This window comes from Gymnogyps californianus, chromosome 6 (genome assembly GCF_018139145.2).
Source record: "Gymnogyps californianus isolate 813 chromosome 6, ASM1813914v2, whole genome shotgun sequence".
NCBI lineage: Eukaryota > Metazoa > Chordata > Aves > Accipitriformes > Cathartidae > Gymnogyps > Gymnogyps californianus.
In genome coordinates this window covers 17,114,076-17,132,264 of record NC_059476.1, presented here as the reverse complement: position 1 = coordinate 17,132,264, position 18,189 = coordinate 17,114,076, and the positions used below count along the sequence as shown (strand labels likewise).

Here is an 18,189-nt window from a genome sequence, read left to right as displayed (position 1 = left end):
TGAATACTTTTATAATAGTTTGCACATTGTCTAGGAAAGCCAATCATGCAGTTTTAAGTTACCGAGGAGAAAAAAGCTTGCTGGTTTTATGTTTTGGGGTTTTTTTATTTTTTATTTTTAAGCATAACCCCTCCCCCAGCAGCTATGCCTCATATTCTAATTTAATTCCAAATTATTAATGGTGATGTTTTACACAGTAGAAAGCTGAAAGCTAGCTGCATTGTGAAAGCCCCTCCAAATATCTTTACAAATTGAAGCAACAGTAATTTAACTGTCTAGAAAGCATTCATGATTAAAGAATTGTCAGCATGAAGATTTCCCCTTTCCCCTAATACCTTGGATTATGCCTTTGGGTTTAGAATTTTGGTATAATAGAATGTATACACTTATACCTGTTACACAAGAGATTATCCATCAATAATACAAAAATAATCCTAGATTACATAAGAATTTACCAGTGAATCCTCAGGGTGATTAATATGTTCTTTCAAACAGTTGCTATTTCAGTAAGTAAAACATACTAATTTCACACACACAAGCTCTAGATGTAGGTTTTGCAACTGAAAGCTATGTGAAAAGAGCAGACATCTAACTTGTTTAGCCTGTCTTTATAAATTATAACATACTACTTTCATTGTTGTATAAATTATAAAAAAAATACTAAGAAAGACCATGAGGAAATCTTTTTAATATGGCTAAAAGGTCACACTTCCTAGTACAGGAAAGAAACAGTGCCAAATTACAGAAATCACTTTTTTTTTTTTTAATTTAAAATACAGGGTACAGGGGAAGACTTTAAAAAACAGTAGCTACTGAAACATTAAACTTAATGAGTAACTTAAAGATCAAAGGATGGTAACATTCAAATCACAAAGCTCTTCATGACTTTCATCTCTGCAATAAAGCTGCTATACGCTGACTTAGAGCTATACTGGTTTTTAGTAGCATCCCTTTTACCAACACCCACCACCCAATAAAAATCCTACTGGCAGCAACAGACAGGGAAAACAGAAATACAGTTCATTAAAGAAGCATGCAGACACAGTCTGATTATTTTTAAACTGCAGCTTCTTATGCTAATAACCTTTTTGTTGTCAATATTTTGTAGGTAAAGTGGTGAGGATTAAATTTGAAGGAGAAATTGAATTAGTTGGGTAATATCAAATAATAAACAAACACCATTAAAATCACTGGGTTCAACACCTCAAGAGTTAAATTAGAGTCAGAGTATTTGGCAGAATTCAAAGCAGAAGAACTATTCACAGATGAAGTACACCTGGTGAACACGTTTGCCAGTGTCAAGCCAAAAGACGCTTGGAAACCATCCAGTGTTGAGTATCTCCAAATACACAGTGTACTACTGTACAGTCAACAAAATTATTTTGATACTACCATGATTCTACTTCTGTATTAAAAAAGCAAGTCACATTTTTACAAGTATTATACTAGATTGGTAGCTTCTCCCATATGGAAAGATGCATTGCATAGATTCTCTTGATATTTTTATGTCCGTACCCAAAAACACTTAAATCATCGTTTTGGTAGTATTCATATAAGTATGTGTGAATACATACTAGAAGTAGATTTTCACCAGTTCGTATATTTTAATGCCCAGAAGAGACCAATGTGATCATGTCACATGCAAAGAACCTCTCTCAGTAAAAGCCACCTCAAGCCACTAACTTCTTGTTCAGCTTTTACAATATTCAGTCTTTTAAATTAAGAAGGAATGAAGTCTCCATTACAGTTCCTATGTCTTCCAAATGTTAATTACTCTCACTTAGATTTCCACTGGCATTCTTATTCTGAATGCATTTGGTTCGAGCTCTCAATGACTGTATCTCATTATTTTCCAAATTAAATTATCTTTGACATCAGACATCTTTTTTCTGTGTACACACCTATGGGATATGATCAAATAACCTCTTAACCTCAAACAAGTAAAAGAGATTTATGAGAACACATTTAAGGATACAGCACATATTTTCTAGTTCTTAAATCATCCTTGACATTTTAAAATATATTTATAACATCTTTTTCTAGTCATCTTTTTCTCAGTAGCAGCAAACAAAAGTAATACTCCTTAATTCCGCTTTTTATTCCCTGCTTTTGGATCCAAGATGATATTATCAGTGCACTTTTAGTAATATCACACCAGGAACAGATGTTTAACTGATTATGCACCATTATAATTAACTGCTTTTGAGTGACACAATTTTGGAACTGTTTTCTGGAATGTGCAAGTGCAAACTGTCTTTGTTCTGGATATACGACAACTTTCTTGGCCATGTTAAAATGAAGGTTGATCTATTGAGTCCAGCTCGCCAAGTGATCTCAGTTACTCTACAGAGCTGCCCCAGGCTGTAATCATTCCTCCCGACTCTGTCTTCTAAGAACTACATATTTTCCATCTGGAGCATGAATAAATATACTGAACAGCAACAAGTCATCAGGAGCAGGTCAGACAGGAGTCTAGCTCACTGTCCTGTCTTGACAGTGGTTAAGAGAAGATACATGAATATAAAAAATACAGCAGGAAGCTCTTCAGCTAGCCTACTTTTTATTTCTTACGAAACTCCAATCCAATAATTTGTTGCCTCCTCAGTCCTATACTATGGAAAACAGTGATTAACCTTCCCTATTCATTTTTAACATACCATAGAGGTTTTCAGGATAAGACTCCCTCAGCTGTTCATCATTCCTCACACACAGGCTTTTCCATAACTCTGCACATTTCTGTACCTTTTCCTGTCCTGTTATGGCCTCTTTGACATGGAACAACCAGAGCTGAACACAGTGCCCAAGATGCAGATGCATCACTGTGGGCTTACACAGGGGGAACAAGATGTTTCGTTCTGTTACTCATGTTGACTACTGCTGAGTTGTCATTTTCACAGGGTGTATCATACCTCCAGAGTATCGCTCCTGCAGATAACAAGCGTCTAGTTTAGAGTCAATCAGTGCATAAGTAAAGTTAAAATGGTCCACACACCCTTTTTCACTTAGCATTTGTCAATACTGAATTTTATCTTGATTTTATAGGAATCTTCTTCTTAATCACAGAAACTCACAGAAAATTACAGAAAAGTAGAGGAGGAAAAGACCAGGACAGCTAACGGAGTATTCGTAAGTTCAGGACATCAACTCATTTTCTCACCCCTGCCCCATTCATTATTCTTTTAAGCACTGGCAAACTAACCTTAATAAAACATTATTTGTTCAGTGATCAATATGTCTTTTTCTGCAGAATAACTTCTGTTACAATATAGTGCAAACCCAGACAAAAAATACTATTTGAAGCTAACACTTGCAAGCTCAGAGTGAGCAGCCATTTTCCTATAACCACATCCTCATTCAGCGCTGGGGAACCCATCAGCCTCCTCTGTGGCTGCAGGTTAGCCTTCGACTCTGACTCGCTGTCAGCAATGGACACATTTCTCCAGACACGTAGAAAGTGCTTGGCAGAGCAGATCTGTCTCTGATGACTGGGCAGGATCTCCTCTGCAAGGCCTGTAAATCTTCAAACCATGCACACAGATCAATACAGGGAAGAAATTATCTGAATTTTAAGCATGTTGCCCTACTGTAAGAAGTACCAATCCAGCTGATGGTGTGTAAGTATCTTATAACTCTGTCTCTAATTGTCTCCTCTTTCAGGGTCTATCTGGCAGACGTTGGTCAGGCACCCTGAGTGGTCAACAGTGGTGAAGGCTTCCCTACTAAAGGCTCAAGGAGAGGACTTTCCGGCTGGTCAGTTCCTGGAAGGTGGCTCCCATAATTTACAGGTTAAAAAACAAAAAACAAAACAAAAAACAATCCCAAACAGTCAGCAGTATGGCAGGAAATCAGGAAAATGGTGCAGAACAAAGTAACAAATAAAAGGAGAAAGCATAGCAGCCTGCCCTAAGCCCAGAGACAGGGATGAAACACAGGTTTTGTAGCCAGCCTACACAAAACAATAGATGTTCAGAGAGCATCAGCCTCATGCATGTCCCACAGAGATAACATGAAGAGACTATCTCGAGGAGGGAGCATTACAAAAAGACTTCTTCTAGATCGGCTAAAAAGAGTAATCCAGTTTAAAATAGCATTGTCAATATTTTTACCTTTGTTTTCCCCCAATCAAAAAATTCAAGCTCAAAATGCAAATTTTTCCACTTCTAGTTTCTTTTACCCATTTCCTTCCCGTTTCAGATTAATAGAGTGGGGACCATACTCAATAAGTAAGAAAATCTACTAAACAATTATTAGCATGTTATAAGGCTTAGAGCTGTGAACTAAAGAATACACAGAAAGACAAAACTGAAGCTTAACTCAAGTGAAGTGGCTATCAATCAGCAGAGCCATGCTGCAGTCTTTCTGAACAAATACATTGCCAGCATCAATGCTCAAAGTTATTTTTAACAGATAAAAAAAAAATAAAAAGGACCAATCAACCAGCACTCTCTACCTTTTAAAGCCGTTTACCTCCTCCAAAACTTTTTTTCACTGGCATGCTGTTATTGCAATTTAATAGTTTTTTCTCTCAGTCAGACGTTCTCCCTCTCTCCTTTCCACAGTGCCAACAACTAAACGAAGAACAAAATATTGGCCTCAACACACAAGGAAAACTGAAGATGCAATTATTGTTCAGGAATACAGAGAGAAGCAGAAAAATCTATCAATCTGCCACAAGAAAATTAGGCCAACCAATGAGAAAGCTGACTTCAAGATTTTATTCATTTTTCATTAATCCAAAATGTTAAAAGCAGGAGTACAGCTTCCTTTTTTTCCCTAGAAGACCAATACATTTTCCCACGAATTGAGTTAAACGTAATGATTTTGGTTATAAAAAAAGTTTTATCACTGCCCTCTTTTCATAAAGTTAAACACAATGTAGATTACATACAAGAAAGCATACTATTAATAGTATAAATTAATTTTACTTCTTGAAATTTCATCACCCCCTTGCCTTTCAGCTTACTGACAATGACTAATGATAGCAAGAGAAAAGCAGAGAGATGGGTTCCTCCATTGAAGACAGAACCTGGTCCATTTTCCTGAGTTTGATAACCACATCAGCACTGGCTGAAACAATTTAGAAAGAGTTTTGAACTCTTGAAACTCAGAAATAAACAAAAGGAGGACATTCCTTGTCAGCATGCAGTTGAGCTGTGGTACTTCTTGCCACGGGATGCTCCAAATGCAGGGAGCTGGCACGGGTTCTGGAGGGGGGCTGGACCAGGCTGTGGAAAAATAATCCATTTTGGTAAATTAAATGCACAACTCTGAGTTGGGATGGAGACTAGAAGATCCTTGTGGAAAACATTGCACTGCTACTCTACCCTAGGCACCTGCTTTTAAACACTTTTAAACTGGAGACACGGTACTGGGCTCTACAATGGCTGTTTGGTCTCGTCCAGGACCGCCACTTGTATTTTTATTGATGGTCCAGACTGCAAAAAATGAAAAGCTGTGTAACCATAAACATTTTTGAAGTCCATGTATCATATTTTTACAGATTCCAAAACAATATTAGTAACTGAAAATTCATACAAAACAGCAAAGCAGCAAGTAAAAACAGACAGGAAACCCAGCTGCCCCAGTTCTTCAGCCTAAAGCTTCTTCCAAAGCTTTATTAGCTATTCCAATTTCAAAAAGAAAACACCAGCCAACCGAAAAGGCTTATAGACTAACTAATCATATGGAACTACTGGCTCAACATATAATTCAATACCACCATTTTGACAGCTACTTTTAGAGGGAAAAAAAAAAAAACAAACCAACTTAACTTCAGTGCTATTTAATAAATGATTACTTGAGGGATTTTATTTGTTTAAAACAATCACTCTGCCTCAGCTAAAGCAGTACTCTGGAAAGCTAGCATTAAAAAATTATTTGCTCTAATCTATTCCAAACTGGGTCTTGGCATCTAATCCTTTTATTACCAAATACCTTGGTAACCAAGTATTCCATTTGTAAAGTAGCCATAATAACGATACCAAATAGTTGACCTGAGTTCTTCAAAAGTACCTACAGAAAATAACAACTTAAACAGCATTTAATTACAGGGAGATGCAAGCAACCAACTCCCTTAGTCTTATTAACAATACATGAAAAAATATGGAGGATATTTTCATTTAAAGTCATTTTGTCCAATTAGCAATACTGCTGTATTATTTATTCAAAAAAGATGTCATTCGAGTCAGCAATTTACTGTTTAACTGTGTAAAATTGTTATGAAGACCATTTTATGGACCAATTCACTAATGGACTAGTTATTAAATATAGGCACAAATTAATTAATGAGAATTGTTTCAGAAAGAATAGTTTATTAGAAATAGGTTTATAATGATAATCAATAAGCATGAAGTACTTTAAAGCGGTAACTTCATTTGCTCTAAATGCAGAAGATTAGAATTTATTACATTTATTTAGCTCTTACGGTTATTTTTTGCTTCATCGATCTATATTGTTGACTTTTTACATTGTTATTTATAACATGTAATTGTGCAGAAAGTGGAGAGAATTATGAATAGTACAACAATAAATGACCACTAATGTAGGGGGTTTTCCACATTTTAAGTGTTAGGAATTTCATTATTCATCCTTTTATTATAGATGTAAAGGGAAAGTCAAAGAAAAGTGCTAGAAAAATTACTTTCCCTTTTTCTGCAAATCTCATTGTTTCTTTTTCTATTTAAACTAAATCATTAGCGCTAGAATATCTGCTATAGTTCCATGAGGAGCAAGTATATAAATATGCCAGGTAAGTCTTTATTTAACATGAACAGCAGTTAGCATTCATTTAATACACATGTTAAATCATACAAATAGATAAATACCAAACATCTATGAGTAGCATCATGTCATTTCAGATGTTCATATCTCAAATGTTGTCCTCCTCTGCTATTCCTCAGGTATACTTAGGGTCCACAAAAAACAGATCCTCAAATCCTAAGAACTTGATGTGACCCTATTAGCACTGTTGCTAAAGAAAGGAAAGGAAAGCAAAGCAAAGCATGACCATTAGAAAGAAAAACAACCTTAAAGATGGCTTCCTCCTCACACTGGATGGACTTACCCAAAGTCTCCCAACGTTAAAGGAAAAAAGCATGGAACTTCCCTCCACAAGACTCCTATATGATGTAACCAAGGAAAAGAGCAGATTAACTTTCTGAGAGCCTATTGTTACCAAACATGGAGAAAAAACTCCCCATAAAGAAACTAACTACAGATACTATTCTCACATGCACCAGTAGTTTAACAGCTACCTGAATATCTGGTGTCATAACTCCCACAGCTTGACTCCGTTTTCTGAGCACCATGTAATCCAAATTCCTTTAAACAACCATGATATCGTACTTTGAAGAGTTACCCGAAGCATAATACGACAAAATTTTACCATTCTCCCTCTACAGATAATTACCTTGCTATAGATGAGATGATGTATGACTCCATCAGGGACCCTAGTAATAAATAAGTCTAATGATGTTGGTACAATACGATTCACAAAATGTGTGCCCAACACAAAAGCCTTATAATGATGACATTCATTACCGAGGGAATAACATTGTTTTCTTCCAATGGAAAGCATGCTTTTTGTGCATTTTGACTGTGTTTCCCTTCCTGCATCCTATATGTAGTATGGATGGAAAACTGTGGCTTTTGCAAAATTAGTCTGAATTTGTCAACTGCTACAGCCATAGCTGAGAACAGTTCATTAACTTGATCTAATTTAAGATAGAGCTATATAATAAACTTAAAATGTGAATAATACTAGCTATATCACAGGAGAGAGGAATACAGTCTCTTAAGCTTAGATTTGCCTACATATTGAAAAGTTTAGTTTTCTGGCTCAAGAACTACAATGAGAATAACAGCGCACGTTCAGATTTCATCTTTATCACTATAATTATTTGCGTTACGCACATTTTGCAGTTTTGGAAGGACAGTTGCAATGTTGTTTGAATGTTGTCACAAAGGTGTAGAGAAAACTGGAAATTAAGCTTTTCCTCTTTCCTTCTAAAAAATACACTATGCTGGGGAAGGAAAACAAATCTGATCATTGTGACTGTTCCCTCTGATCATCAGCAACATGTTTGGTGGGTCAATATAAAATTACTGCTTGACACAACCACATTCAGACTTCTTCTCTACTCCACTGGCTGCAGTTTTAATGATAAACTCTGTAAGGAGGCAGAGCTAGAGATTCAAACTTTTTTCTTGTTTGTAAGTTGTGTAATAGGATCAACTCCATCTGCCTGGCCCCAATTCCAGGCACCACTGAACTCCAGGACTTAATTCAGATCTCTCTGAGGACCCATATCCTCACTCATTTCACTTCCACTCAGTAAGTTCAGAAGAGAAGGATAAAATGAGTCAAGGATCAAAGGTGATGAGGGAAGACGTAATGGAGGGTTTTAGAAAAGGAGAAGGAACTGGAAAGTCATGTGAGACTAAAGAAATGGGGGAGACCATGAGCTGAAAGCAGAGGCTGCAGCACACAGCAGTGAAAGTGCAGAGGCTGGCAGAGAAGTGGAGCATGCCAGAGGACCAAGAGCAGAGCTGATGAGGAGGGAGATAGGTTTTTTCCCTTTTTAGAAATGCATTTGCAGTGAAGTGTGCAATACATGTAAGCAGTGAACAAAAATAAGATGCAGATGAGAAGAAAAAATGGGGAGAAGTATCAATGTAATAATGATAACAACAACAACAACAACAACAATCAAAAGGGAAGTGCAGAATTGAAAGGTTCTGGGGATAACGGCAGATGGGTCCAAGCACAGAGGATGGCCCACGGAAGACAGAGAATTAAGCATTTTTCTTAGCATGCAAAGCTCCCCTGATAGGACACATGTTAATGTGTAAAAATTCAGTTACTTAGGAGTGCTGGTAAATTTGATTCCTCAAAACTGGTAATAACTTTTGTTTTTCTTCTCCCTCTCTCTTAAATGCTGGTAGGTTTCCTGTTGTGCCAGGTTGTGAGCACATTCCATTAGAGGAACCTTTCCTAACATTTCAGTATACTTCCTCTGAAATTTCTATAAAACCTACTTTATTAATAAAGTTGCTCACAAACAGGTTGTGTTCTTCTTCCACCCCTCTGCTCTCAAAGAAATTGACACCATGCACATCAATTTGTAACACAGACATTGAAATAACTGTTGCCAGGGAACTACTAATATACAGTAATGTTAAGTGTTCAATTCTTTCATTAAATCTACACTTCTCTTCAAATTTTCCAGGCCTGATTTGGTTACTACTAGTTTTAACCTTATTTTCCATTCTATGATGTAGTTTGCACTTTTCTCAAGTTACAGTACACATAAAACCTTTACCCTCCCAATTTATACTTTTGTCTATAAAACATGCACTCTCTGGGACAGTCTATCCCATAACATAAAGAGAAGGCTTTTATGGGGAGACATCATCTTGATTGCTATTAGAAGGAAAAAAATCACAGTAATTCTTCAATAAACAAGGAGAATCATAAATGTCCATAATTTGGAATTTGGAGGCCTTGACTTATCAGGTTACTCGAAAACCATAATGATACCTTAATAACATAGAAAACCCATTAAACTTCATTTTGTGTTATACAAAGCCTACAGTATATATGCTGAAAATGCATGCCAGTGCCTTTATACCTTCATGAGTTTTGATGAAGAGCCATTTCAGAAGACAGCCACTCACCAAAGGAAAGCTTAAAATATAAGTTTAAAAGAATTTGCTTACTTATGCATAGTTATCAGCAATCTAAATTCTATATGACCTAGGAATAAATCTCAGGTTTTTGCAAAGACTTACAGGTCTATGAGCATAATACCCATAAGCCACTGTGTGCTTACTTTATTGGCAGAACAGTTAAACATTTGACATACTGCTGTTCAGATAGGGTTATATCCAACTAAGTACAGAAAAGAAACTGTCAACAAGTCCGTAAGACTACAATAGAAACTGCAAAAGCAGAGTTTTCATATGACTAACCATACTTTCAGAGTACTCCCAAATCAGTCCCAGGCATGAAAACACAGTTGGAACTGATTTTAAGAGAAGGGTGAAGACTGGCATGTTGGCACAAAAATAAGAACCAAGCTTGAACTGTGTGTTCCCTGTATTACGTAATTGCCAAAGTAGATGGAAAAAAATGTTAATATTATAAATAACACAGAGTTTTTAGCCAAATTGTATTTGGGAAGTCTAGAACTAGACAGCAAACTTGTGATGGATCAAAGTTAATCATAGTTGATTAGAGAAGCACATACCCAACCTTTTCATGTTTTGTATGCTTTTACTGCTGTGATGGTTTGGATATTCCATCAGGAAGATGGAAAGGGAGAAATCAATAGGCAATTTTTCCTCAAAAATCTAAGTCAAATAGCATAAAGAGTGATTCTTGAAAACATGCACAAATATTATCAAGTAGTGAAAACCAAGTTGGCACAAAGCTCTGACTCTCAGATGTGCACAAAGGAAGTGTGTAAGCTTCATCTATATGAATGTATGTTTCCTACTAGCTGTTAGAGCAGAACGTCTGCCTTGGCAAAGATACTCTGCCCTTTAACTTTCAGATTTATGCCAGCTCTGTATTATAAAAACAGGACAAAAGACAGCAGTGAGGAAAGTAGGGATGGATTAACTGGAACATGGTTGGATCCAACAGCTGCAAAATTTTTGATGACAGAGGGTCCCAAATAGGGAGAAACTTCACACAAGAAAGCAGTGTTACTCTGGCTATTTCTGCCCAGAAAGTTTCTGGGTCTGTGTGAATGGCAAAGGAATAAATGGGCTTCCAGAGTCACAGGGGTTAATATGACCCTGTTGTTGTACAGCATCAAACAACTAAATAAGATTTGTGATTTTAAACCTCTGAAGATACAGAAAAAGGAGAATGTATATAATATTAAACCTTTAGAGCTTCATGTTAATAACATTCTTCAGACCCTTGCCTTCTGGCTATTCCGACCTGTTTTAAGAAATTCCTTTCCCCTTCTTCACCTCTCTCCCCACCACTCCATCACTCCCCCCTCTTCACCTCACCTCACATCTTATAATGCTCTCAGGATATTTAGATGGGGACAAGGAAAGAAAAATGTATTTTGAGAAAACGTTTCAGTATGCCTTCTTAAAAAAAAAAAAGAAGAGCTACATTTTCAAATCTTGAAAGAACAGTCCAGTTTAAGGGCTGACAGTACTTTGGTCCAGAGGGGCAGCAAGTCATGCAGCTTCCTATAAAGGCAAATTTCACATACATAAATCACCTTCTCCCTGGCCGCTACCTCACTGCAACAGATGAGAATACCTACACTTCAGAAACAAATTTCTGTTGCACTTCTGATAGTTAAAATTAAATAGGGTTTATGAATATTAGGCCATCCTACAAAAAAAAGAAAAAAAAAGAGCCAGTGACATATACTGAATCTCTTCCTACTTAAGGCAAACAAGGTCAGTAGCTAACCAACTGACAAATTATACCATATCATAAAACCCCAACTTCATTTAGGACTTCTCAATAGGTATCAGATATACACTTATATGATAAAACTCCCTTCCCACATGCATTACTCTCCTCCTGTCTATCCTCACCAGTTTATTTTTACCTCTGGAACGAAACCAAGTGTAAGATCCCAATACTGCAAATTTCCCAGTATGCAGCAAAAAAAGGACTTGGTTTCTACATGAAATTACCAAAATAATGAACTGTTCAATACTGTAAAATAATTTTATCTGTTTCCAAAAATTCTCATCCCATTATCTTGCACAAACTGCTTTCCTCAAAGCAAGTTACACTGAGGACTTAAAAGCACTAGGAGGATATATGGCACTGTTTTAACTTATGACATTTACAGATTAATAACAATAAATAGAGAAAGAAACTTCAGCATGATTCATATATCTTTAAAAAGTTAATTCGGTAACTATAAATGCAGCCTTTATGTATTTTGGACATTATTTGCAAGGAGAGTTCTATTTTCCTTAACAGAATTTTTTCACCCTCCTCTCGTGTTAAAATTTCCAGTAATGCCAGTGCATCAGTTTCATCCAAAGAAAGTCATAATTTGGAAGTGGTCATAGTACTTCCTGCTATTGACAAGTAGACAAGAGAATTCAGGTGCAGATAGTCTCTCGTCAGAAATAACATAAAGAAAAATAAAATAGTTATGGTATTTTACGGCCACTCTAGTTGAATCTATAACATGAAATATCAGGAAGATTAGACTAATATCTAAAGACTTTTCATCTCTAGTGTTTTTCTCTTCTCTTTATTTTGCTCTCCCCAACCATCTGTCCCAGACCTTCCAAGTCTTATCTGTATTTTATGTCAGTTTGCTTTATGTTAGGAGTTTCTTTCACAACAACAAACTGGCTTTTTTTTTTTTTTTTTTTAAGAGTTTTGGAGAAAGCATGTATAAATATGTATACACAGATAAATAATGAAGCAGGAAACCTGTTTTTTATTCTTTTTCTGCCACTTTGAGTGAACACAGGAAGTTAACCAAGGTGAAAATGTTTGTGAAAAACTTTATAATGAGCATTAGCCTACCTTCTTTAATAACGTTGTTATTTATAAATTAGCAATGCTATGTTAGATCTCATATGAATACAGAAAAAGATGTGAGTTTTAAGATGGGGAAATAAAACTACTGAATAATATTTTTTGTTCATCCTTTCCTCAGTTCTTGCTTTGTTTGCTTTGGCTAGCTTGAACTCTAAGCTCTTTGGGACATAAAGAACATTTTTGTGATCTACTTTTACAGCAAGATGCTTATATTAAATAAACCATATTGATATATCCTAAACTGAATATAGGAGTATAAAAGACAAGACTGGGCATGAAACAAATACAGTAATCTAATAACTTTGAATAAATTCCAGTAGACATGACATAAATGAATGTGACATAAAAGTAATTTTGGGACAGAGAAAAGTGGGGCAACACTGCTTTCATAAGACTACTTAATGTTTGTAAAGTGCTTTGAAGATGAAAACCCCTACGTATGTATTATGGCTATGGATTACCACTGGAGTCATGTAGCCTCACTCTGAAATTGAGAATCTGAGGAATTTGAGACAACCTCCAATTCAAAGTCAGAAGAAATGCTTAGATATAAAAAAATATGAAGAGCCCTGTATGATACGGAATTGCTATGAGCCTTACACTACCTTAAATTTTTTTCATTTCTATCATGAGTTAAAACAGCAGACTTCCATAGGTGTATCTATGGGTAAAATTTGTAAAAATAACAACTTTCAGTATAAATTTAGGACTCCCTTTTGAATTGAGAGAAAAAAAAAAAATGATGCTACTATTAGAAACTGATAGCATTTGTAACTTCAAAGTATATTCTGCCCAGTGATAAAGACACGTATTGAACCGAGAACTTCTAAGACTAAAAAGATAAACTTTGTAACGCTAGTTGAACATTAAAAAAAAGAAGTACAGAAAGCAAGTAACGTCCCAATATACTGTCCAGTTTATATGGGATAACTCAGAAGAGAATCTAATCTGCTAATTCCTGAAATTTCAAATTGTAGGACTTCCCCATTGCAAAAAGCAGCAGCACAATTTTTGCTGTTGTATTCCATAGAGCCCAAATTTCAGCAAGTCAGTCAAAAGTTTAACAACTAAAATTTCTGTTAGCATAGTACAGAAAGAAAATTGCAAATAATCTTTTTCTCTAGAGTCACACTTTAACAATCCAATTACATAATTGAAAAAAAATATTGTAAAATATTGATTCACTATAAGAATTCCCAAGTATTCAGCCATAAAGTCTAAACTGAGAAAACTATATTATCCTGAATGGATATGGCTCCTCCTTGTTGAGTCTACACTTCCACGGCTACCGAGAGCGAAGTGGGGAGAGAGGATCCCATAAATTAGTGATTCAATAGCTGTATTCTTCATGGAAAAAAAAAGAAGAGTAACTCCCTTACTCCACCCCTGCCCCATGTTGCAAATCAGTAAGGGCTAGAATTCCTTTTAACAAGATACATGCAAATACTTTGTGAAGCTACAGCTAAGTTTTTTCTTTTGATCCACATCAAGCACTTGAATTCCATTTCCAAAGCAGTAAAATACTAAATAAAGAAAGTGAAACAGAGTCCAGAACAAGGTTTTCTTGTTGGTTTTGTTTTTTAATATAAAGAGGAGGGGATAGTTGCTTTATCAGCTTATATTTTGATTTTATTTCTAGTGTGATTGTTTATTATTGGGAGCATTCAGACAGTACTGAATAGCTCCAGTGTTCATATGATTTCAAAGAAACTGTGCAAACTTCCCCACCTCATAAGCTGGAAATAATTGGTCCAAACCTGTCAAGAATAAGCATTTCTTCAGTTTGTAGTCACTGTGTGTGACTGTGTCGGGTAGCGATACTTTTAGTACATATATGCCATAAAGAGTCTAAATTGTCAAATTCAGCCAAGGTTCGTGGTCACTTAGGTGAAAAAAAACGTTAAACTAACAATCATAACTTCTTAAATTTGCTGATAAGCAACTTCACCTAGCATATAAATGAAATGTTACACATCCACAGCTTCATCTCTTAATGGCTTAAGAGATACGGCAGACGTAATTCCTCTGTCATCTTTGCAGAACAGTTAAAAGAGTTTGGCTTCAATCTTCCCTTCCAAAAGAAAATAGCACTAGGGAAGCCGCATCCCTATATAATAAATAAATAAATAAATAAATAAGAGAAGATTACTTCGTCTGCCCAAAAAACCCCCAATTGTTTGTTACATTGTTTCATTAGTGTTACTGCATCTGAATATACATTCCTTTATTCACCTCTATATTTCTTAATTGTTAAAGCAATCCAAAAGGTTATGTTCCATATGTTAAAGCTCTCTCTCTCTCTGTGGGCCCATAAAACTGAATGGAAGCAGGCAGTGTCTACTAGAATATTCTCTTTTGCCCAAGTCTTCCATGCAGCTACAAAAACAAATGTAAGAGCACTAGTGTTTGAGCTTTTTATCATTATTTTCTGCAGCTGGCCAAATCTCACAAGTGTAATTTAATTCATCAAAGACAGTCTCTCCTGGAAAATCTTTGACACATTCAATCAAATTGTCATCTGTGTGTTCCAGATACTGAAAATTATTATGTCCCTAACACAGATTTTTTTTTTCCTTTTTACCTTCAAGATTTAGCCTTAAATTTACTTATTGAGAAGAAAAAAACCTGAGAAGACAGACTGTAAGAGGAAAGGGTAAGTTTAGGTGATACATGGTACTGTACTTGTCCGCATGAAATACAACAAAAAACAATGGTTTATATGTTTTATATCAACTAAGGACAGCTAATCAGCTCTCAGGTCAATGGTTATTTCTAATTAAGTCAAAAAACCTAACACGGTATCTTTCTAATGAGTATGAGCAAGTGTTACCTGAAATGCGCATGTTTAGGATGATAGTATTAAGTTTGCTACGAGTGCCTTAAATCATATGTATAAGTGAGCAAATTCTCCCACCTACCACTTCAAATGCACCACCTCCCCCATTCATCTTTTCTCACTTCTGTTTCCAATTCAATTTCTTTTCATTACAGTGGATACATGCTTCTGTTGATCTTATGGTCAGCTGGATTCATCTACTGGTACTTACCTTGTTAAAAGAAAAGTTTCTTTAAAAAAAAAAAATCTAAATAAGACTCTCTAAATCAATGCTTGAGAAGAAGAATCTTTGCAGACATGCTGAGTGTGAGAGTTTCTACAGATCTTTAACCAATTGAAAAAAATAGTTTCTGCCTGCCCAAGATGTCGACATTTTATACTTTTGGGGGAGTACAAACTGTAACTGTACAGCCAGTTATAGAAACTACAAAAGTAACAGTGAATTTATCACCTAGGTCAAAATTTATGTTGATGTAATAATTTTATTCTAAACCAGCCTATTAAAATTTAGCAGGAATTGTAGTTATTATATCTTGTATATTAACAAGCAAACATTTCCCAAATGAATAATCAGCATGCAGCTAATCAGCATCAAGTTATTCAACAGTTACAGCTAAAACTGAACTGAAGCGTACACAGCACATCTGTACGTTTACAAGCACAAGCTCCCCAGATGTTATAAATTACTATCCTTACCAGTTGTCTCCTAAAAGTGTTGACTTAAAGAAAATGCAGTGAACAGTGGAGATGTTCACAGCAGGAATTGTCAACAGAACTAAATTCAACAGTAAAAGATCTGTTGATATGTGCATGATCTAAAGGGTAAATGTCACAGAGCTATTGCTGCTTGGGTCCATTACAGGGACATTACTTTCACTTACACTTGATGATACAGTTACAAAAAGTTCTACTACTTTACTTACAATACATACCATTTATTCAAGTTTAGCTATGTGCAACAGGCAACAAAACATCACAACCTATTTCCAAGTCACTTAAAAAAAAGAAAGGCAAAACACCAAACTGTGAGTCATTTTCAATTACCAGTCAGCTCAGAACAATATTGGGAGATTCGGTCGTTTCAAATGGTTGTACACAAACTCTTGTTAAAAAAGGAGACATCAAATTCCAAACTTTATTTAGAGAAGACGAGAGAGAAGGGGAAAACCAGTTAATTACACAGAACTCCAGAAGGCAGTTCACCATTATCGATACCATTCATTTATTGCCCGGATAGTTTGAGCCCATCCCGTCGCCGGCAGAAAGGTGCACCAGCGAGCTCCATCAGTTCTGCTAGCACTGACATTTTCCAAACCACCATACACAGCAACATGCAATTTACATCAGGGTAAGCCCAGCTTCCCCAGCTCGACCAAAACGCCAGCAACAGTTTCCAAACTGAGAACAAAAAAAAAAAAAAAAAAAAAAAAGAACAACAACAAAAAAACACAACACAAACTCTCACATACTTTTTCAAAGCCGGGCCGGGGTTGTAATCTGCGCGGAGCGGTTCCGCCTGCTCCTGCGGCAGCGGTCGGGGCGGCGGCGGGCACGGCCGCGCCGAGGGGTCACCCCGGGACTGCGCGTCCGTCCCCCCCCCCCCCCCCCCGCACCCCTCTCCTTCGGGGCACCCCCCGCCCCGCCCGGCGCCAGCGCCTCCCGCGGGGGGAACCCCGGGGCGGCCGCCGCCAGGTGCGCGCTGCCCCGCGGCCGCGCTGCCCCGCGGGCCGTACTCACAGGGACACGGTGCGGTTGGGCAGCACGGCGGGCTGCAAAGTTTCCACCAAGTCGCCGCCGCTGCAGACCACTTTGATGCGGAGGGCCGGGCGGCCGGGCCCCTTGGCGCGCTCGGCGGCGCAGAGGCAGCGGTCCACGATGAGGTCGGGGCAGTTCCTGCTGCCCCCGCACAGCCCCAGCACGGCGGCCACCAGGCAGAGGCGGCGGCACAGCCCGCGCATGCTGAGCCAGCGACCGAGCCGCCAGCTGCCCCGCGCCGCCGCTCCGCGCCGCGCATGGCACGCGCCGCTCCGCGCCGCTCCGCGGGCGCCGCGGTCCCCTCCACGCCTCCTGCGCACACCCCGCCCCGCCCCGCCGCGCCTCTCGCTGCGGCCGGCTCCGCTCGGAGGGACCCCCCCCCTTCCTCCTCCTCCTCCTCCTCCTCCTCCTCCTCCTCCTCCTCCTTTCTCCGAGGAGCCGCCGCTCCTTTCCTGCCGCAGCCCGTGCAGCGGCGGCGCTGGGCGGACCCCGCGGCGCGCAGCGGGCCCCCTCCTCCCGCCGCCGCCCGCCACCCACCGGGCACGGCCTCCCCCCCCCCCGGGTCGGGGTCGCCCCCGCGCTCCGCCGGCAGCCGCGGCCCCGGGGAGTTCCCTGCGCGGCTGCTACCTGCGCTGGCCGCGCTGAGCCGCGGTTCTTTCAGCCCGCGTCGGGGGTCCGGTGGTTGAGGGGAAAACCAGGCAGATGCGCCAAGGACGAGCTGCGGTGCAAAGCGGGTGCGACCAGCCTAGGCACAGGCTGGAAAATCAGGGGCTGGAAAAATTATATGGGTTGGGAACCTAGTTTTGAAAATAGCCGCCTTTGCTACCGCTCTTGAGAAATGTGTGTGCAAAGTGCTGTTCGCACCTATGGTGGTGGGAAAGGAGTTTCAGGCCACGGGCTAAGGTCAGTGTAGACCAGGAGACAGGACAGTCCTCCAGCCAGCTCTGCGCTGACCGGCCAGCCGCTGCCATCAGGGAGGGTCCATGCAGTTAGCTGACTTCAGACACCTCAGATAGTGCTGTGGACATGACCTAAATCAAATGTTTGATCTGTAGTC

General features: G+C 38.5%; 1 protein-coding gene across 1 annotated transcript in view; it reads right to left on the bottom strand.

The window, feature by feature from the left end:
* The window catches only part of LOC127017856 (adhesion G protein-coupled receptor A3-like), a 284,811-nt gene extending 267,476 nt beyond the window's left edge, over positions 1-17,335 (bottom strand). Inside the window, exon 1 of the mRNA XM_050899150.1 lies at positions 17,115-17,335. Within this exon, the coding sequence (XP_050755107.1) occupies positions 17,115-17,335 (221 nt within the window). The remainder of the gene's footprint in view (positions 1-17,114) is intronic.
* Positions 17,336-18,189: the final 854 nt, after the last annotated feature.